This window comes from Mustelus asterias, chromosome 3, assembly GCF_964213995.1.
Source record: "Mustelus asterias chromosome 3, sMusAst1.hap1.1, whole genome shotgun sequence".
In the NCBI taxonomy this organism is placed as follows: Eukaryota; Metazoa; Chordata; class Chondrichthyes; order Carcharhiniformes; family Triakidae; genus Mustelus; species Mustelus asterias.
The window spans coordinates 156,856,081-156,878,944 of NC_135803.1; the positions used below are offsets into that span (position 1 = coordinate 156,856,081).

The 22,864-nt window shown below is 51.3% G+C and overlaps 1 protein-coding gene across 2 annotated transcripts in view; it reads right to left on the reverse strand.

Moving 5' to 3' along the window:
* Nucleotides 1-22,864, reverse strand: part of LOC144491765 (netrin-4-like) — a 35,209-nt gene that overhangs the window by 9,157 nt on the left and 3,188 nt on the right. For both annotated transcript variants that reach the window (XM_078210023.1, XM_078210024.1), the window contains exons 2-6: nucleotides 20,948-21,489; nucleotides 15,322-15,597; nucleotides 8,247-8,373; nucleotides 6,850-7,038; nucleotides 434-647 (exon numbers count right to left, since the gene is read on the reverse strand). In XM_078210023.1, coding sequence (XP_078066149.1) covers nucleotides 434-647; nucleotides 6,850-7,038; nucleotides 8,247-8,373; nucleotides 15,322-15,597; nucleotides 20,948-21,489 — 1,348 coding nt within the window. The remainder of the gene's footprint in view (nucleotides 1-433; nucleotides 648-6,849; nucleotides 7,039-8,246; nucleotides 8,374-15,321; nucleotides 15,598-20,947; nucleotides 21,490-22,864) is intronic.

Below are 22,864 nucleotides of genomic sequence, written 5' to 3' on the forward strand. Positions count from 1 at the left end.
ACACTGTCCCCATCAAACACTCCCAGGACAGGTACAGCACGGGGTTAGATACAGAGTAAAGCTCCCTCTACACTGTCCCCATCAAACACTCCCAGGACAGGTACAGCACAGGGTTAGATACAGAGTGAAGCTCCCTCTGCACTATCCCCATCAAACACTCCCAGGACAGCAGCTTGGGATGTTTTATTCTGCTGAAGGTGCTACATGAATGCAAGTTGTTATTGTGTCCGTATGTAGGCATGTGCAGGTGAGGGTTTCATGTGAGTACATTATGATGCATAATGGTTTCCACAATGGAATTGCCCACCAATACTTTCTGTGGGCGAATTGGGTTGTTATTTTTATCGGGGCTTCGTTCACTGGTGAACCTTCACACAGTTAATTGTCACCATTTTCTGGTGGTGAGGGAATTGGGGAAAGGAGTTATACTCACTTGCCCAGACATTGGCCAGTTTGGGGGTCGCAGGCTCCTGCACAGTCACAAGGCTTACAGCCGGCCTCTCCGAAGCCCCAGTATCCCAGCAGGCAGCTGCTGCACTGTGGGTCACCCACTCCGGGCTGGCAGTAGCAGTATCCACTCCGGGGGTCACACTTCCAGCTTCTGTTAAAGGTGGAGTTCGTCGAGCCCACAGGGTGGCAAGAACAAGCTGAGGGGAAAGGTCAAAGTTGAAAATGACCGTGTGCTCACCAATCCAAACTCCCTCTCTCTCCAACCCACCAATTGCAAATGTGACTATTTTCCCTTTTCCTGAAGCCCAACTTGTAGCCCAGACATTGAGCAGGAAAACAGGGAAGCTGCACTGAACCTTTCCAAAGCTCGGGATAGGTCACAACGAGGGAATTGTGTCCAGTTCTGGTCACTACACCTCAGGAAGGATGTGAGGGTCACTGAGAGGGCGGGGAGGGAGATTTACCAGATTGGTTCCAGCAATGAGGGGTTTTAGTTCCGAGGTTGGGTTGGAGAAGCTGGCGTTGTTCTCCTTGAGTGAAGGAGATTGAGGGGAGATTCGATCGAGGTGAACTCGATTGTGATAGGGTTAAATCAGACAGAGAAAGAAAAGCTGTTCAAATTGGCTGATTGTACAGAGATTGGGGACATGGATTTAAGGTTCAGACAAGATACGCAGGAACACGAGGAAGAGTTTTTATTCACAGTGAGTGATGATGAACTGGAACTCACTGCCTACGAGAGCGGTGGAAGTGGAGACAATGAATGAAAATTGGATGGGCAGCCAGCAGGGTCATGGGGACTGAGGGGGACTGACTGGATTGTTCCACAGAGAGGCAGAATGGGCCCAGTGGGCAGAATGGCCTTCTGAGCTGTAAATTACTCAATGGCTCTTTCACTTCTGAGCCCTCTATTGAGATATTACACTGGCTTCGCCACCATGTTTCCCATCACCCCGGCTTCTTCACTGTGCTACCGTGTGCCCATCACCCCGGCTTCTTCACTGTGCCACCATGTTTCCCATCACCCCGGCTTCTCCGCTGTGCCACCGTGCGCCCATCACCCCGGCTTCTCCGCTGTGCCACCGCCCATCACCCCGGCTTCTCCGCTGTGCCACCGTGCGCCCATCACCCCGGCTTCTCCGCGGTGCCACCGCCCATCACCCCGGCTTCTCCACTGTGCCACCGTGTGGCCATCACCCCGGCTTCTTCACTGTGCCACCGCCCATCACCCCGGCTTCTCCACTGTGCCACCGCCCATCACCCCGGCTTCTCCGCTGTGCCACCGTGCGCCCATCACCCCGGCTTCTCCGCTGTGCCACCGTGCGCCCATCACCCCGGCTTCTCCGCTGTGCCACCGTGCGCCCATCACCCCGGCTTCTCCGCTGTGCCACCGTGCACCCATCACCCCGGCTTCTCCGCTGTGCCACCGTGCGCCCATCACCCCGGCTTCTCCGCTGTGCCACCGTGTGGCCATCACCCCGGCTTCTCCACTGTGCCACCGTGCACCCATCACCCCGGCTTCTTCACTGTGCCACCGCCCATCACCCCGGCTTCTTCACTGTGCCACCATGTTTCCCATCACCCCGGCTTCTCCGCTGTGCCACCGCCCATCACCCCGGCTTCTCCACTGTGCCACCGCCCATCACCCCGGCTTCTTCACTGTGCCACCGTGCGCCCATCACCCCGGCTTCTTCACTGTGCCACCGTGCGCCCATCACCCCGGCTTCTCCGCTGTGCCACCGTGCGCCCATCACCCCGGCTTCTTCACTGTGCCACCGTGTGGCCATCACCCCGGCTTCTCCGCTGTGCCACCGCCCATCACCCCGGCTTCTCCGCTGTGCCACCGTGCGCCCATCACCCCGGCTTCTTCACTGTGCCACCATGTGCCCATCACCCCGGCTTCTCCACTGTGCCACCGTGCGCCCATCACCCCGGCTTCTCCACCGTGCCACCATGTGCCCATCACCCCGGCTTCTCCACTGTGCCACCGTGTGGCCATCACCCCGGCTTCTCCGCTGTGCCACCGCCCATCACCCCGGCTTCTCCGCTGTGCCACCGTGCGCCCATCACCCCGGCTTCTCCACTGTGCCACCGTGTGGCCATCACCCCGGCTTCTCCGCTGTGCCACCGCCCATCACCCCGGCTTCTCCACTGTGCCACCGTGCACCCATCACCCCGGCTTCTCCACTGTGCTACCGCCCATCACCCCGGCTTCTCCACTGTGCCACCGTGCACCCATCACCCCGGCTTCTCCACTGTGCCACCGTGCACCCATCACCCCGGCTTCTCCACTGTGCTACCGCCCATCACCCCGGCTTCTCCACTGTGCTACCGCTCATCACCCCGGCTTCTCCACTGTGCCACCGTGCACCCATCACCCCGGCTTCTCCACTGTGCTACCGCCCATCACCCCGGCTTCTCCACTGTGCCACCGTGTGGCCATCACCCCGGCTTCTCCACTGTGCCACCGTGCACCCATCACCCCGGCTTCTCCACTGTGCTACCGCCCATCACCCCGGCTTCTCCACTGTGCCACCGTGTGGCCATCACCCCGGCTTCTCCGCTGTGCCACCGCCCATCACCCCGGCTTCTCCGCTGTGCCACCGTGCACCCATCACCCCGGCTTCTCCACTGTGCTACCGCCCATCACCCCGGCTTCTCCACCGTGCCACCGTGCACCCATCACCCCGGCTTCTCCGCTGTGCCACCGTGCACCCATCACCCCGGCTTCTCCACTGTGCTACCGCCCATCACCCCGGCTTCTTCACTGTGCCACCGTGCACCCATCACCCCGGCTTCTCCACTGTGCCACCGTGCACCCATCACCCCGGCTTCTCCACTGTGCCACCGCCCATCACCCCGGCTTCTCCACTGTGCCACCGTGCGCCCATCACCCCGGCTTCTCCACTGTGCCACCGCCCATCACCCCGGCTTCTCCACTGTGCCACCGTGCGCCCATCACCCCGGCTTCTCCACTGTGCCACCGTGCACCCATCACCCCGGCTTCTCCACTGTGCCACCGTGCACCCATCACCCCGGCTTCTCCACTGTGCCACCGTGCGCCCATCACCCCGGCTTCTCCACTGTGCCACCGTGCACCCATCACCCCGGCTTCTCCACTGTGCCACCGTGCACCCATCACCCCGGCTTCTCCACTGTGCTACCGTGCACCCATCACCCCGGCTTCTCCACTGTGCCACCGTGCACCCATCACCCCGGCTTCTTCACTGTGCTACCGCCCATCACCCCGGCTTCTTCACTGTGCTACCGCCCATCACCCCGGCTTCTCCACTGTGCTACCGCCCATCACCCCGGCTTCTCCACCGTGCCATCAACATTTGGTTTCCAGTTCCATCCATTTCTCAACTTCATAAGCAGCTTCGATCGCACTGTTAACATCCACATCGAGCTCAATTTCTATCCAATCCCAACCCCCCCCTCGCCCCGCCCCCTCCCCGGCCCTCGGTTACCACCTGTCCACAGCAGCACTGGATTATCATTGCTTGTATATTCATTCATGGGATGTGGGCATCACTGGCTAGGCCGGTATATGTTGTCCATCTCTAACTGCCCCTTGGGAAGGTGGTGGTGAGCTGCCTCCTTGAACCGCTGCAGTCCATGTGATGCAGGTACACCCACAGTGCTGTTAGGAGGGAGTTCCAAGTTTCTGACCCAGCGACAGTGAAGGAACGGTGATATATTTCCAAGTCAGGATGGTGAGTGACTCAAAGGGGAAGCTCCAGGTGGTGGTGTTCCCAGGTATCTGCTGCCTTTGTACTTCTAGCTGGAACTGGTTGTGGGTTTGGAAGGTGTTGTCTAAGGAGCCTTGGTGAGTTGCTGCAGTGTATCTAGTAGATGCTGCACACGGCTGCCCCGGTGCACCAATAGTGGAGGAAAATAATGTTTGTGGAAAGGATGCCAATAATGTGGGGCTGTTTTGTCCTGGATGGTGTTGAGCTTCTTGAGTGTTGTTGGAGCTGCACCCATCCAGGCAAGTGGGGAGTATTCCATCACACTCCTGACTTGTGCCGTGTAGATGGTGGATAGGCTTTGGGGGGTCAGGAGGTGAGTTACTCTCTGCAGAATTCCCAGCCTCTGCATTACAGTCAATGAACTGCTTTTCAAGTGTAGTGACTTGGGAAATGTGGCAACCTGATACACACAGCAAGATCCCACAAACATGGATCCTGATACTAACCTGATACTGGTGATATTTGTGAAAGGATTAATATTGGCCGGGACAGCGAGAAAGCTTCCCTGCTCTCTTTAAACTGGCGCCTGTGACATATCCAATGTCTACCCAAGAGGGAAGGACATTGCTCACCTGAGGGAAGGAACTCTCGACTGTGGAGCCCCCCCCACTCATTACGACACAGGAATGCTGCATTGAATGGAGGCAGAAACATTAACCTGAGCCGTGTCCTGCCTTCTTACACGGATATAATCGATTCCATGGCCAGGTCTCCCCTGTGCCACAGTCACTGAATAGTTAAAGGACTGAAAGAAAACATTTGGCCCATCCTGTCTGCACGCCCTCAGTACTGACCCTCTGACAGTGCGGCACTCCCTCAGTACTGACCCTCTGACAGTGCGGCACTCCCTCAGTACTGACCCTCTGACAGTGCGGCACTCCCTCAGTACTGACCCTCTGACAGTGCGGCACTCCCTCAGTACTGACCCTCTGACAGTGCGGCACGCCCTCAGTACTGACCCTCTGACAGTGCGGCACTCCCTCAGTACTGACCCTCTGACAGTGCGGCACTCCCTCAGTACTGACCCTCTGACAGTGCGGCACTCCCTCAGTACTGACCCTCTGACAGTGCGGCACTCCCTCAGTACTGACCCTCTGACAGTGCGGCACTCCCTCAGTACTGACCCTCTGACAGTGCGGCACTCCCTCAGTACTGACCCTCTGACAGTGCAGCACTCCCTCAGTACTGACCCTCTGACAGTGCAGCACTCCCTCAGTACTGACCCTCTGACAGTGCGGCACTCCCTCAGTACTGACCCTCTGACAGTGCCGCACTCCCTCAGTACTGACCCTCTGACAGTGCGGCACGCCCTCAGTACTGACCCTCTGACAGTGCCGCACTCCCTCAGTACTGACCCTCTCACAGTGCGGCACTCCCTCAGTACTGACCCTCTGACAGTGCCGCACTCCCTCAGTACTGACCCTCTCACAGTGCGGCACTCCCTCAGTACTGACCCTCTGACAGTGCCGCACTCCCTCAGTACTGACCCTCTGACAGTGCGGCACTCCCTCAGTACTGACCCTCTGACAGTGCGGCACGCCCTCAGTACTGACCCTCTGACAGTGCGGCACTCCCTCAGTACTGACCCTCTGACAGTGCGGCACTCCCTCAGTACTGACCCTCTGACAGTGCGGCACTCCCTCAGTACTGACCCTCTGACAGTGCGGCACTCCCTCAGTACTGACCCTCTGACAGTGCGGCACTCCCTCAGTACTGACTCTCTGACAGTGCGGCACGCCCTCAGTACTGACCCTCTGACAGTGCGGCACTCCCTCAGTACTGACCCTCTGACAGTGCGGCACTCCCTCAGTACTGACCCTCTGACAGTGCGGCACTCCCTCAGTACTGACCCTCTGACAGTGCGGCACTCCCTCAGTACTGACCCTCTGACAGTGCGGCACTCCCTCAGTACTGACCCTCTGACAGTGCGGCACTCCCTCAGTACTGACCCTCTGACAGTGCGGCACTCCCTCAGTACTGACCCTCTGACAGTGCCGCACTCCCTCAGTACTGACCCTCTGACAGTGCGGCACTCCCTCAGTACTGACCCTCTGACAGTGCCGCACTCCCTCAGTACTGACCCTCTCACAGTGCGGCACTCCCTCAGTACTGACCCTCTGACAGTGCCGCACTCCCTCAGTACTGACCCTCTCACAGTGCGGCACTCCCTCAGTACTGACCCTCTGACAGTGCCGCACTCCCTCAGTACTGACCCTCTCACAGTGCGGCACTCCCTCAGTACTGACTCTCTGACAGTGCGGCACTCCCTCAGTACTGACCCTCTGACAGTGCAGCACTCCCTCAGTACTGACCCTCTGACAGTGCAGCACTCCCTCAGCACTGACCCTCTGACAGTGCGGCACTCCCTCAGTACTGACCCTCTGACAGTGCAGCACTCCCTCAGCACTGACCCTCTGACAGTGCGGCACTCCCTCAGTACTGACCCTCTGACAGTGCGGCACTCCCTCAGCACTGACCCTCTGACAGTGCGGCACTCCCTCAGTACTGACCCTCTGACAGTGCGGCACTACCTCAGTACTGAATGGGTAAGTCAGCTTGGATTTTGTGGTGAAGTCTTGGGACTGGGGTTTGGTGCCGCTGCTGACTGCCGATGGGTCATTCTCCGGCTATCTGGCAACGTCCTCACCTTTACAGACATCTGGTGCTGATAGCGGTTTCCTGCGATCTCGGTAAAACCCAGGCTGGCACCGTTGGCAATGACGACCCTCGGTGTGGTGCTGGCAGGCGTGGCAGATTCCTCCTGTCCGCTTGCCCGATGCCAGCCAGACCTTCTGGTTAAAGTGGCAGCTCTCCGCGTGGCCATGGCATTGACATTCTGTCAGGGCAGGAATGCAGTCTCATTATCTCTGGATGTGGACACCACCCACACGTCCCCTGAGGGCACTGAGCCAATTGGCCAGGGCATCACCGACTGACCTCAATCTGTGACTGACTTCAATCAGCCCCCCCACCACCACAACCCCATCTGAACCATGGTTAACGAGCCAATCACACTGGGGAACACTGAGTTTTCTCCTGTGACGGTCATGTGACTTGTTCCCATTTATTGTGTTCCGTCAGCTATCCCAGCATGCTTTGGGGTTCTGACCTGAAGCAAAGGCGATTGGTTCACTCAGTGATCTTCAGATGGCTTAAAGTGACATCCCCACAAACGGGGGGACTGGAGTTACATGGAGCCAAGACCAGGTAAAAGATGAGATTCTGCACCTTTCACATTAGTGGGAGTTTTATGGCAGATTTCAAAGTCATTACTTCTGATGCCAACCCACATAGAAACCCCCTCTGCACTCCCAGGGCAGGTACAGCACGGGGTTAGATACAGAGTAAAGCTCCCTCTACACTGTCCCCCATCAAACACACCCAGGGCAGGTGCAGCACGGGGTTAGATACAGCGTAAAGCTCCCTCTGCACTGTCCCCATCAAACACTCCCAGGACAGATACAGCACGGGGTTAGATACAGAGTAAAGCTCCCTCTACACTGTCCCCCATCAAACACTCCCAGGACAGGTACAGCACGGGGTTAGATACAGAGTAAAGCTCCCTCTACACTGTCCCCATCAAACACTCCCAGGACAGGTACAGCACGGGGTTAGATACAGAGTAAAGCTCCCTCTACACTGTCCCCATCAAACACTCCCAGGACAGGTACAGCACGGGGTTAGATACAGAGTAAAGCTCCCTCTACACTGTCCCCATCAAACACTCCCAGGACAGGTACAGCACGGGGTTAGATACAGAGTAAAGCTCCCTCTACACTGTCCCCATCAAACACTCCCAGGACAGGTACAGCACGGGGTTAGATACAGAGTAAAGCTCCCTCTACACTGTCCCCATCAAACACTCCCAGGACAGGTACAGCACGGGGTTAGATACAGAGTAAAGCTCCCTCTACACTGTCCCCATCAAACACTCCCAGGACAGGTACAGCACGGGGTTAGATACAGAGTAAAGCTCCCTCTACGCTCTCCTTTTGGAGGATTGAGGTTGCACGATAAATGTTAATGTGATCTTGGCTTTCTTACTTGCACACTGATTTGGTGTCCCTGTCTTTCCATCCCCTGGTTGCCATGGCTGGTCATTGTAGAGGGGTGCACATCTCTCACAGTGGTCCCCAGCTGTGTTGTGCTGACAGACACATTTCCCGTGCACCTAAACAACAGGAACATTAAGGAAAAGGCTGAAAGGGGACATCAAAGATTAGCTGTTCAGTTTCTATCTTCCTCCAGGCCAGAATTTGCTGGCAATACAGCGGCCAGTTTAATGGCACTGCTATTATCCGTGTGTGACCTATCCAGCGAGGAAGAGTTACTCCGTGCATTGGCAATTACCACAAATGAATGGATGACATTCATTGTTAACCACATCCTGAATCTTCCCACAAATTCCAACAAATTGCTGTATTTATAAATTCATCACCCATTAAACTCTCCACAGAAAGTTAAGACTGCAACTTCGCAACATCGTTAACTTTCTAATTAGATTGATGCTCCTGCAATGCTTCTCCCCACTCCTCCCCCCATTCTCCCTTAAACACAACACACACGGGCACTTCCCAGCTGGGAGTCACTGGAGATCCATTCTGCAGAGAATCCTTGTCTGTCCACTCCCTTTTCTCACACTGGACGTGGGACTGGGATATGACAGCAATGACTGAAACATGGCTAAGGGAGGGACAGGACTGGCAGCTCAATGTTCCAGGGTACAGATGCTATAGGAAAGATAGAACAGGAGGTCAGAGAGGAGGGGGAGCTGCACTTTTGATTAGGGAAAGCATCACGGCCGTACTGAGAGGGGATATATCCGAGGGTTCGCCCACTGAGTCTATATGGATAGAACTGAGAAATAAGGGGGAAATCACTCTGATAGGGTTGTACTATAGGCCCCCAAATAGTCAGCGGGAAATTGAGGAGCAAATATGTAAGGAGATTACAGATAGCTCCAAGAAAAATAGGTTGGCAATAGTCGGAGATTTTAATTTTCCCAACATTGACTGGGACAGCCATAGTATTAGAGGGTTGGATGGAGAGAAATTTGTCGAGTGTATTCAGGGGGAATTTCTCATTCAGTATGTGGATGGCCCGACTAGAGAGGGGGCAAAACTTGACCTCCCCTTGGGAAATAAGGAAGGGCAGGTGACAGAAGTGTTAGTGAGGGATCACTTTGGGACCAGTGACCATAATTCTATTAGTTTTAAGATAGCTATGGAGAATGATAGGTCTGTCCCAAATGTTTTTGAGAGACAGGATCTACAGGCTTTTAGAGACGTAAGGACTGATTAGGGACAGTCAGCATGGCTTTGTGAGTGGAAAATCATGTCTCACAAATTTGATTGAGTTTTTTGGAGGGGTAACCAAGAAGGTAGATGAGGGCAGTGCAGTTGATGTTGTCTACGTGGACTTTAGCAAGGCCTTTGACAAGGTACCGCATGGTAAGTTGTTGCATAAAGTTAAATCTCACGGGATCCAGGGTGAGGTATCTAAATGGATACAAAATTGGCTTCTTGACAGAAGCCAGAGGGTGGTTGTAGAGGGTTGTTTTTCAAACTGGAGGCCTGAGACCAGCGGTGTGCCTCAGGGATCAGTGCTGGGCCCACTGTTATTTGTCATTTATATTAATGATTTGGATGGGAATATAGGAGGCATGGTTAGTAAGTTTGCAGTTGACACCAAGATTGGTAGCATGGTGGACAGTGAAGAAGGTTATCTCCAATTGCAGCGGATCTTGATCAATTGGGCCAGTGGGCTGACGAATGGCAGATGGAGTTTAATTTAGACAAATGCGAGATAATGCATTTTGGTAGATTGAACCAGGGCAGGACTTAATCAGTTAATGGTAGGGCGTTGGGGAGAGTTACAGAACAAAGAGATCTGGAGGTGCATGTTCATAGCTCCTTGAAAGTGGTGTCACAGGTGGACAGAGTGGTGAAGAAGGCATTCAGCATGCTTGGTTTCATCGGTCAGAACATTGAATACAGGAGTTGGGACATCTTGTTGAAGTTGTACAAGACATTGGTAAGGCCACACTTGGAAGACTGTGTGCAATTCTGGTCACTCTATTATAGAAAGGATATTATTAAACTAGAAAGAGTGCAGAAAAGATTTACTAGGATGCTACTGGGACTTGATGGACTGAGTTATAAGGAGAGGCTGAATAGACTGGGACTTTTTTCTCTGGAGCGTAGGAGGCTGAGGGGTGACCTTATAGAGGTCTATAAAATAATGAGGGGCACAGATCAGCTAGATAGTCAATATCTTTTCCCAAAGGTAGGGGAGTCTAAAACCAGAGGGCATAGGTTTAAGGTGAGAGGGGAGAGATACAAAAGTGTCCAGAGGGGCAATTCTTTCACACAGAGGGTGGTGAGTGTCTGGAACAAGCTGCCAGAGGCAGTAGTTGAGGCGGGTACAATTTTATTTTTTAAAAAGCATTTAGATAGTTACATGGGTACGATGGGTATAGAGGGATATGGGCTAAATGTGGGCAATTGGGATTAGTTTAGGGGTTTTAAAAATAAGGGTGGCATGGACAAGTTGGGCCGAAGGGCCTGTTTCCATGCTGTAAACCTCTATGACTCTATGACTATGACTGTATGGACAACCTGGGGCGTGCGGGGAATGAGAGCCAGACTGTTTGGGGGCGATATCACACAGCAACTCTTCCCATAAAGGGGAACGTAAATCTAGAACTCCCTCCCCCAAAGTTGCGGGGATGTTGGGATCAACTGAAAATTCCAAAACTGAGAGGGATCGATTTTATTGGGTAAGGGGGTTAAAGAGGTCAGGACCCAAGGCAGGTCTGTAGAATCACAGACGGTTACAGCACAGAAAGAGGCCCATCGTTCCAGTCCCAGAAACACTGCAAGTCCCAACCCAAGCTTTTCCCCATAGCCCCATGAATGCGTTTCTTCAGGTAACTACCCAATCTCCTTCTCCACCAATATGGACAAGACTTTCTGGCCAGAATCATCCTCAAACCGGAAAATCCCACCCCTGGTCAACGGTCCTTTGCGATGTTCACCCCTCATCCGCGATGATTCCCGTGGCAGACAGGACGGGAAAATTCTCCCCGATGATTGAATCTGCCTCCACCAGACGGTCAGGTTCAGACCCTAACCAATCACTGCATCGGGAGTTTTGCTTCATTCTGCTTCTTTTATATGGAATTAAACAAACCATGGAATAATTGAATATCAGAAGAGATTTGAGGGGCTGAATGGTCTCCTCCTGGTCCTTTGAGATGAGGTGACAGACGAGAGATTGATTTTAGGGAGAGGTGGTGTTCGCAGACTACCCGCTTTCTGCAAATCTTCTCAATTCCCGCCTTCGCTCCACACCTGGCAGCACAGCTGGTGAGACACCAGAAGCAACATTCACCCCGGGGTCCAGATGTTCAAAACTCTCACACCTCCTGAGGTGAGACCATACAGGGGTGAAATTTAACAAGACTCATCCAGGGAGCTGTCACTCGGACAGCTCAATTCTTCCATGTCATGCTCGGCACGGTGGCACAGTGGTTAGCACTGCAGCCTCACAGCGCCATGGACCCGGGTTCGATTCCCGGCTTGGGTCACTGTCTGTGTGGAGTTTGCACGTTCTCCCCGTGTCTGCGTGGGTTTCCTCCGGGTGCTCCGGTTTCCTCCCATTGTCTGAAAGACGTGCTGGTTAGGGAGCATTGGCCGTGCTAAATCCTTCCTCAGTGTACCCGAACAGGTGCTGGAGTGTGGCGACTCGGGGATTTTCACAGTAACTTCATTGCAGTGTTAATGTAAGCCAACCTGTGACTAATAAATATACTTTAACTAAACCCATTGTCCTTCCTACTGGGCTATTTAAAGAGAGCATTCTCAGACTATTCACAAATCTGACCCAAATTGCCTTCAATTTCTATAGTTAAAGCTCCGATGTTGATGATTCTGTTCTGACTTTGCCCATTAATGTTTGGCTCTGATCTCTCATTTTGCTTTGATACGCTCCTGGGCTCTGCAAAATCAACTTCAAGTTTTGATATTACGAGTAGGAGAAGAATCTCACAAAGGAAGACTGGAGAAGCTGAGATTGTTCTCCTCAGAGCAGAGGAGGGGATTTGATGGCAATGCTCCAAACCATGAAGGATCGAGTAAATAAAGACAAATCCGTGGCAGGAGAGTCGGGAACCAGAGGGAACCAGTACAGTGCCTGGAAACGTGGTGGAGGCAGGTTCAATCGGGGCATTCGACAGGGCATTGGATGATTGTTTGAATAGAACAAAGAAAATTACAGCACAGGAATAGGCCCTTCGGCCCTCCAAGCCTGCACCGACCATGCTGCCCGACTTAACTAAAACCCCCTACCCTTCCGGGGACCGTATCCCTCCATTCCCATCCTATTCATGTATTTGTCCAGACACCCCTTAAAAGTCACTACCGTATCCGCTTCCACTACCCACCCCCGGCAGCGAGTTCCAGGCACCCACTACCCTCTGTGTAAAAAACTTGCCTCGTACATCTCCTTTAAACCTTGCCCCTCGCACCTTAAACCTGTGCCCCCTAGTAATTGACTCTTCCACCCTGGGAAAAAGTTTCTGACTATCCCCTCTGTCCATGCCTCTCATAATCTTGTAGACTTCTAATAGGTCGCCCCTCAACCCCCGTTGTTCCAGTGAGAACAAACCAAGTTTCTCCAACCTCTCCTCATAGCTAATGCCCTCCATACCAGGCAACATCCTGGTAAATCTTTTCTGTACCCTCTCCAAAGCCTCCACATCATTCTGGTAATGATAATGTGCAGGGGGTATGGGGAAAAGGTAAGGGGAATGGCACCACATCATGGTGCTCGTTTGCAGAGTCGGGCAGAGACATGATGGGCCAAATGGCCTCCTCCTGCACTGTAACAATTCTGTGAGGCCAAGTGGAGCTTTAGTTTAATGTTTTATCCAAGGAATCGTGCTTCTGACAGTGTGGCACTCCCTCAGTACTGCCCCTCTGACAGTGCGGCACTCCCTCAGTACTGACCCTCTGACAGTGCAGCACTCCCTCAGTACTGACCCTCTGACAGTGCAGCACTCCCTCAGTACTGACCCTCTGACAGTGCGGCACTCCCTCAGTACTGACCCTCTGACAGTGCGGCACTCCCTCAGTACTAACCTTCTGACAGTGTGGCACTCCCTCAGCACTGACCCACTGACAGTGCGGCACTCCCTCAGTACTGACCCTCTGACAGTGCAGCACTCCCTCAGTACTAACCCTCTGACAGTGCAGCACTCCCTCAGTACTGACCCTCTGACAGTGCAGCACTCCCTCAGTACTGACCCTCTGACAGTGTGGCACTCCCTCAGTACTGACCCTCTGACAGTGCAGCACTCCCTCAGTACTGACCCTCTGACAGTGCAGCACTCCCTCAGCACTGACCCACTGACAGTGCGGCACTCCCTCAGTACTGACCCTCTGACAGTGCGGCACTCTCTCAGTGCTGACCCTCTGACAGTGCAGCACTCTCTCAGTACTGACCCTCTGACAGTGCGGCACTCCCTCAGTACTGACCCTCTGACAGTGCGGCACTCCCTCAGTACTGACCCTCTGACAGTGCAGCACTCCCTCAGTACTGACCCTCTGACAGTGCAGCACTCCCTCAGTACTGACCCTCTGACAGTGCGGCACTCCCTCAGTACTAACCTTCTGACAGTGCGGCACTCCCTCAGTACTGCCCCTCTGACAGTGCGGCACTCCCTCAGTACTGCCCCTCTGACAGTGCGGCACTCCCTCAGTACTGCCCCTCTGACAGTGCGGCACTCCCTCAGTACTGCCCCTCTGACAGTGCGGCACTCCCTCAGTACTGACCCTCTGACAGTGCAGCACTCCCTCAGTACTGACCCTCTGACAGTGTGGCACTCCCTCAGTACTGACCCTCTGACAGTGCAGCACTCCCTCAGTACTGACCCTCTGACAGTGCAGCACTCCCTCAGCACTGACCCACTGACAGTGCGGCACTCCCTCAGTACTGACCCTCTGACAGTGCGGCACTCTCTCAGTGCTGACCCTCTGACAGTGCAGCACTCTCTCAGTACTGACCCTCTGACAGTGCGGCACTCCCTCAGTACTGACCCTCTGACAGTGCGGCACTCCCTCAGTACTAACCTTCTGACAGTGTGGCACTCCCTCAGCACTGACCCTCTGACAGTGCGGCACTCCCTCAGTACTAACCCTCTGACAGTGTGGCACTCCCTCAGCACTGACCCACTGACAGTGTGGCACTCCCTCAGTACTGACCGTCTGACAGTGTGGCACTCCCTCAGTGCTGACCCTCTGACAGTGCAGCACTCCCTCAGTACTGACCCTCTGACAGTGCGTCACTCCCTCAGTACTGACCCTCTGACAGTGCAGCACTCCCTCAGTACTGACCCTCTGACAGTGCGTCACTCCCTCAGTACTGACCCTCTGACAGTGCAGCACTCCCTCAGCACTGACCCACTGACAGTGCGGCACTCCCTCAGTACTGACCCTCTGACAGTGCGGCACTCTCTCAGTGCTGACCCTCTGACAGTGCAGCACTCCCTCAGTACTGACCCTCTGACAGTGCGGCACTCCCTCAGTACTGACCCTCTGACAGTGCGGCACTCCCTCAGTACTAACCTTCTGACAGTGTGGCACTCCCTCAGCACTGACCCTCTGACAGTGCGGCACTCCCTCAGTACTAACCCTCTGACAGTGCAGCACTCCCTCAGCACTGACCCACTGACAGTGCGGCACTCCCTCAGTACTGACCCTTTGACAGTGCGGCTCTCCCTCAGTGCTGACCCTCTGACAGTGCGGCACTCCCTCAGTACTGACCCACTGACAGTGCGGCACTCCCTCAGCACTGACCCTCTGACAGTGCGGCACTCCCTCAGTGCTGACCCTCTGACAGTGCAGTACTCCCTCAGTAGTGACCCTCTGACAGTGCGGCACTCCCTCAGCACTGACCCTCTGACAGTGCGGCACTCCCTCAGTACTGCGCTGGGATATTGCGTTCAAGTATCTGGACAGAAACTCTCTGAGGCCAGAAGTGAGAGTTAGCCCCTGAGTCACAGCTGATACCTGCGTGTGATGCGTTACCGAGAGGCTGTTCAGCTCCTGGCTTTACTCACCATGGTCTCTACGTTCCTGTCTCCCTTCCTGATCCCATCCAATGGCTGACAATCCTCAGCGTGTCCGTTACAAAAACAGCTCCCCCGGACAATCAAGTCATAGACTGCATAATGAGCAAATCTCTGGGGTTTCTCGATCAGCCTCGCAGGGGGACAGGGGCATTCCTGCTGCTTCAGTAACTGCAGTCGGATGTTGGTGATCTTCATGATGTCCTGAGCCTCTGGACTGTAAGGGTTTTCAATCCTATTGGCTGGAGATAAGGCCCGGAATATAACCTGCAACACAAAACCCAGCGTAAAGAGTCCTACACATGGTCACTTGGTCAGACAGAACATGAGCATTGCTGAAAATATGGTCATGTTGCCAAAGTTTTTTACACTGTACTCATCAGGTCACAAGAATGCCAAATTTCAGACAATTACAATTTATATGAAAAGGGTAAAGGAAGCTGATTGGTTGGCAAGTTAACTCTGATTGGCTAAGGTGTTGCCATGGAGTAAGCAATGGGGAACTATAGGTTTCCCAAGTTCTTGGATCATTCAAAAAAGATGCAAGGCTTGGACACATTCCTTTCGATTGCAGAGAAGGGTCCATGCGTATGAATCATAGAAACATACAGTCCAGAAGGAGGCTATTCAGACAATCATATCTGTGCTAGTCCGTTGAAGGATCTATTCAATTAGAGTCATAGAGGTCTACAGCACAGAAAAAGGCCCTTCAACCCTTCGAGTCTGTGCTGGTCAAAGACCACCCAACTACTCTGATCACATTTCCCAGCACTTGGTCCATAGCCTTGTTTGCCTTGGCATCACAAGTACACATTTAAATACTTCTTAAATGTGGAAGGTCTCTGCCGCTACCACCCTTTCATGCAGTGAGTTCCAGACTCCCTCCACTCTCTGGGTGAAAAGGATTTTCCTCACATCCGCTCTAAACCTCCTGCCTTTGCTGAGAGTCAGCACAGATTTGATGACCACAAGACATAGGAACAGAAGTAGGCCATTTGGCCCATCGAGTCTGTCCACACCATTCAATGAGATCGTGATGATCTGATATAATCCTCAACTCCACTTTCCCGCCTTATCCCCATAACCCAGGATTCCCTTGCTGATTAAAATCTGTCTATCTCAGCCTTGAACATACTTAACGACCCAGTCTCTACAGCCCTCTGCGGGAAAGAATTCCACAGATTCACTCCCCTCTGAGAGAAGAAATTCCTCCTCATCTCTGTCTTCAGTGGGTGTCTCCCTTACTCTGTGATGATGCCCTCTGGTCCGAGACTCTCCCACAGGGAGAAACAACCTCTCAGCAGTAAGTCTGTCAACCTGAGAATGAATCATTTATTCTTACTCTGTTTTCTGTGCGTAACTCAGTTCTCAATCCATGTCATAGATCATAGAATCATAGATCATAGAAACCCTACAGTACAGAAAGAGGCCATTGGGCCCATCGAGTCTGCACCGACCACAATCCCACCCAGGCCCTACCCCCATATCCCTACATATTTTACCCGCTAATCCCTCTAATCTACGCAACCCAGGTCACTAAGGGGCAATTTTAGCATGGCCAATCAACCTAACCCGCACATCTTTGGACTGTGGGAGGAAACCGGAGCACCCGGAGGAAACCCACGCAGACACGAGGAGAATGTGCAAACTCCACACAGACAGTGACCCAAGCCGAGAATCGAACCCAGGTCCCTGGAGCTGTGAAGCAGCAGTGCTAACCACTGTGCTACCATGCCGCCAGTACACTCCCCCCAATCCCACGTGCTCTAATTTTCTTTCCTGACCTCCTGTGTGGAAACTTATCAAAAGCTTTCTGAAAATCCAAATATACCACATTCACCAATTCCCCCTTATCTATTCTGCTGGTTACATCCTCAAAAAACGCGAACAGATTTGTTAATCCTGGTTTCCCTGTTGATTCTTCCCAATCCTGCCTTTATTTTGAGTGTCCTGTTACCACATCCTTTGTAATAGTTTCTTGCATTTTTCCTACAGCTGATGTTAGGCTAACAGGTCTGTAATTCCCCAGTTTTCCTCCCTCTCCTTTCTTAAACAGTGGGGTTACATTTGCCACCTTCCAATCTGGAGGAACCCTTCCAGAATCTATTGAATATTGCTAAAAAAAGGGACGTGTCAAAGCTTTTGGTCTGTTCAGGGTCATACAGTAAGATGTCTTTGATGAATTCTACCTCAGCATCAAGTTTGCATTGTGTACATATGGCATGGGCCCAATTTACAATGTTGCCGATAAGACCAATCAAATTAACTCCCTTTCCTTCATGAACTAGTTGAGAAATCTGCCAATGGGTTCTCGTATCACAGTCGACCACAAACCTACCTTTACTGGTTAATACATGCATTGGAATTCTTGCCCACATGCTCTTAGATTGGCCTAATTAATTGTAAATAGAACCCAAGCCATTTCGTAGAATCATAGAATCCCTACAGTACAGAAGGAGGCCATTCGACCCATCGAGTCGGCACCGACCACAATCCCACCCAGGCCCTATTCCCATAACCCCACATATTTACCCTGCTAATCCCCCTGATACTTGGGTCAATTTAGCATGGCCAGTCAACCTAACCCGCACATCTTTGGATTGTGGGAGGAAACCAGAGCACCCGGAGGAAACCCACGCAGACACGGGGAGAACGATGCAAGTTCATCATGCAAGCTTGATGCTGAAATATGGCACAAAGATATCCTGTGGGATAATGGCGACATTTCACACTGTATGCCACACAAACGCAAGAACGGGCTTGAAAGGTGCCATCATTAGGTGTGATTCCGCGATTGGACAGTGTTTGCTAAACAATGCTAAGAATTACAGAGACAACCAATTTAATATTATCAGTCAGGTGTGCAGTGGGACATATTTTTGTGCTCTGGAAGCTACATATATTAATATAGGGGGCCCTGTTATTTGCAGACAGAAAGAACATGTGCAAACATTGTGCCTGTTTCAGCTAATCAAAATAAGTGACAGCCATTCACTGATTCATTCCCCAAGTCAATGCCATGACCAATCAAACTGCCTGATTAAAATTCCAAACATTGCTTGGCGGTTATCTGTCAGTCACCATCAACTGGTGCATTCTGCATGGCAATGACTCTACCAATCAAATTCCATTTGCCAACAAATCAGCATTCTCTTCTCAAACAGTATAAATTGTTGTTTTCCCTTATACTGGAATTCTTGCAAAGTTTCCTGATGAGTGCAAGATGAATCATAGAATCATAGAATCCCTACAGTGCAGAAGGAGGCCATTCGGTCCATCGAGTCTGCAACGACAGCAATCCCACCCAGGCCCTATCCCCGAAACTCCACATATTTATCCTGCTAATCCTTCTAACATACGTATCCTGGGACACTAAGGGGCAATTTAGCATGACCAATCAATGACATGCCTCTTTTTTCAGCAAAACTCAAGTTCTGTACTACCAACCAAATCATTCAATCTACAGACTTTCGAAAGATGACCAACAATGCATCCACAATCTCCACAGCCAACTCCTTCAACACTCTGGGATGTAGATGATCAGGTCCAGGGGATTTATCAACTGTCAATCCCATTAATTTCTCAGGTACTTCTTTTTACCAGAACTAATTTCTTTCAGCATCCCATTCTTACTAGCCCCTTGGCTCTCCAGTATTCCGGGGAGGGTTCTTATATCTCCTTCTATGAAGTCAGAGACAAAGCATGTGTTTAATTTTGCTGCCATTTCCTTATTCCCCATTATAAGTTCTACTGAACCTGCCTGTAATGGACCCACATTTGTCTTTGCTAATCTTTTCCTTTTCATATGCCATGGATGTTTTTACAGTCCGTTTATATGTTTCTCACTAATTTAGTTTCATATTCTATCTTCTCTTTCTTTATCAATTTCTTTGTCCACCTTTGGTGAATTCTAAAATGCTCCCAATCCTCAGGCTTACAACATTTTTGGCAACTTTATACACCTGCTCCTTGGAATCTTTAAACAAAATTCAAGTTCCACAATACCATGCGACTGAACTTGCATTTTATAGCACCTTCCTCATCCTCATATTAGGGCCCCTAAATTACATTAGGACTGGACCACAACAATTTTTCTATTTTGGCTACATGTGAGGATAGGATGCTTCATTCCAGGGGCAATTCCACTGACAAATGAGGATTTTTAAAATAGTAAAACAAACTTTATTTTATAACTGTTTAAATATAATTCTAACAAATGAAGCAGCTTAACCATTAACAGTTGAACAATATTTAAAAATGAAAGGAAACAACTTTATTTTTGAGCTTATGACTGTTCCAATTCCATTCATGCATATATCAAAACCACTTTTAAATAAATACAATCAGCAAACCCAGACATACTTGTTATAAATTGTGTTAACAGTCTTGAAGCTTTCAGAGAGAGATTTTGTGGAGAGAGAGTGAATTCAGCCGGCACATGCCTCTGATTTTAGCAGATCTTTAATTCCTTAGTTTTTCCCTGCTTAGACCTAACTCCTCCCATCACTACACCAGCACCTGATGGATAATTCATGACCCTTTCAATCAGCCTAATCAAAAAACCCCAGGGGAAATCTCCATCTATAAACAAAAATCCATCAGCTCTTTCCGAAGTAAGTATTACATGGCTAAAATGAGTAATTATCCGGCTCTCCCAAAACCTGGGCTGCATTCCTACCAGACATACTGACTGCCTGTAGAATAAACATTTTAAACATTCCCCTTAAACATAAAAAGCTCTCGATATATTTGTATCAATTGTGCGACTATCATCACCCAAGGCAATGAACAGCCAATGAAGCACTTGTTGAAGTGCGATCACAGTTTTATAGATAGCACAGCAAGATCCCATAAGCAGCAGTGTGCTAACGATCAGATAGTCTGTTTTAGTAATGTTGCTTAAGGGATCAATTTTAGCACCAGGACATCGAGGAGGACTCCCTTTCTGTTCTTCAAAAGGATACCTTGAGATTTTTCTCATCCACTTGAAGGGGTTGGTAGGGCCTTGAGTTAACGTCTCATCTGAAAAATGGTACATCCAACATTGCAACACCCCCTCAGTACTGCACCAGCAGTGTCAGTCTGGGATTTGTGTTCAAGTCTCTGGAGTGGTATTTAAAGTCATGATGTGGAGATGCCGGCGTTGGACTGGGGTAAGCACAGTAAGAAGTCTCACAACACCAGGTTAAAGTCCAACAGGTTTATTTGGTAGCAAATACCATAAGCTTTCGGAGCAATGCTCCTTCGTCAGATGGAGTGGAACAGAGACCACTCCATCTGACGAAGGAGCATTGCTCCGAAAGCTTATGGTATTTGCTACCAAATAAACCTGTTGGACTTTAACCTGGTGTTGTGAGACTTCTTACTGTGGTATTTAAACCCAGGGCCAACGCTAAACTATGACAACGTGATGAGAATCACTTGTCAATTTTAAACTCTTACACTAAGAAGTCTCACAATACAGGTTAAAGTCCTGAGTGAGTCACCTGATGAAGGAGCAGTGCTCTGAAAACTCGTGATACCAAATAAACCTGTTGGACTTTAACCTGGTGTGGTGAGGTTTCTTACTGTGCCCACCCCAGTCCAACGCCGGCATCTCCACATCATAAACTCTTACCTCACCCTTGGAACAGGGCAGTGGGTCGGAGTATCTGGAGGTGCAGAGTGAATTCTCCTGCACGATGTCATCCACCATCCCGAACATCTCCATGCAATTCCTGGCAAAATACTTGTAGGGCTTCCAGCTCCGTCCATAGTCCTGGGATCGCTCCAGTACCATGGCTGCTGGCCTGGGCGACTTAAAGACCACGATGGCATGCGTCAGATAGAATTCAGTCTCCAGGTCCAATCTGATCTCTTCCCTGGGCACTCCTTGGACAGACTGCCACCATCTGCCCTGGCGCTGGAATAAATCATCCGTCATGTCTGACGCCGGGTGGGAATATTCTGATTGGTTGGAATTGCATTTGGAACACACAGCGCGTCTACAGACTGAGCCGAGGTCTCCGGGATGTTCAGCACCGAGGAAGGAGCAGTATAACTCTGTTCCATTGTCACCACAAGCGGTGAGAGTTTGCACTCTTCTCCCCGCAACCAGATTGCCAACAGCAGGATTGCAAGATTGGCCGACACATCGAGAGCTCCGCCACTTCCTCCTGTCTGATATGAAGGAGAAAGGAACATTACTGACAACCGGAGTCAATCCGTGACTGCAGATTTCCAGTTACAACACCCTCCCCACAAAGCACGCGTGTGGAATGTTACTCTCAGGTGTGGGAGACTTTTCCAGAGTTCCTTGAAAGGATATCAGGAAAAGGGAATCTTCCATTCCCTTGCCTCCAGCTATCAATCTCACCCCCTTCTCCCCTTCCCAACCCTTCACCCCTTCTCTGTCTCCTTATCCCAGGGATGATGGAAACACGGATTTGGTGGGAGTTGGAGATGGGAAATGGAGCTCAGGATGAGTTGCAGTTCATAGAGGATGGCAGCTGGGAGGTCAGCCAGGAAAGATTTGGGATCAATGAAGTTTGAGGTAATTAGAACATGGATGAAAATTTCAGGAACAGAGTTCAGAGGCGGGGCTGGGATGGGCAATATTAAGTATTCTTTTTGTTAGGGAGGATATAAAACCAGGAGGCAAAGGCTGTGAGGAGCTTGCTTGTCCGTGAGGTAGCAGCCCCGGCAAGGGGATGGAATTGGCAAGAAGAATATGGAGTATGTGGCAGATGGAGGATTATTTTCCCAATATTAACAGCAAAAAGCAGCAGCTGCTCTAAGACCGGATGAAGGACAAGTGATGCCACCGTCCAGAAATATGGAGGGACTGAGAGAGGGGGTGTTTGTAATATTTATTAATGATCTGGATGAGGGTATAGTTGGGTGGATTAGCAAATTTGCTGATGACACCAAAGTCGGTGGTGTGGTAGACAGTGAGGAAGGGTGTCGTAGTTTGCAGGAAGACTTAGACAGGTTGCAAAGTTGGGCCGAGAGGTGGCGGATGGAGTTTAATGCGGAGAAGTGTGAGGTAATTCACTTTGGTAGGAATAACAGATGTGTTGAGTATAGGGCTAACGGGAGGACTTTGAATAGTGTGGAGGAGCAGAGGGATCTAGGTGTATGTGTGCATAGATCCCTGAAAGTTGGGAATCAAGTAGATAAGGTTGTTAAGAAGGCATATGGTGTCTTGGCGTTTATTGGTAGGGGGATTGAATTTAGGAGTCGTAGCGTTATGTTGCAACTGTACACAACTCTGGTGCGGCCGCACTTGGAGTACTGTGTGCAGTTCTGGTCCCCACATTACAGGAAGGATGTGGAGGCTTTGGAGAGGGTGCAGAGGAGGTTTACCAGGATGTTGCCTGGTATGGAGGGGAGATCCTATGAGGAGAGGCTGAGGGATTTGGGATTGTTTTCGCTGGAAAGGCGGCGGCTAAGAGGGGATCTTATTGAAACATATAAGATGATTAGAGGTTTAGATAGGGTGGATAGTGATAGCCTTTTTCCTCTGATGGAGAAATCCAGCACGAGGGGGCATGGC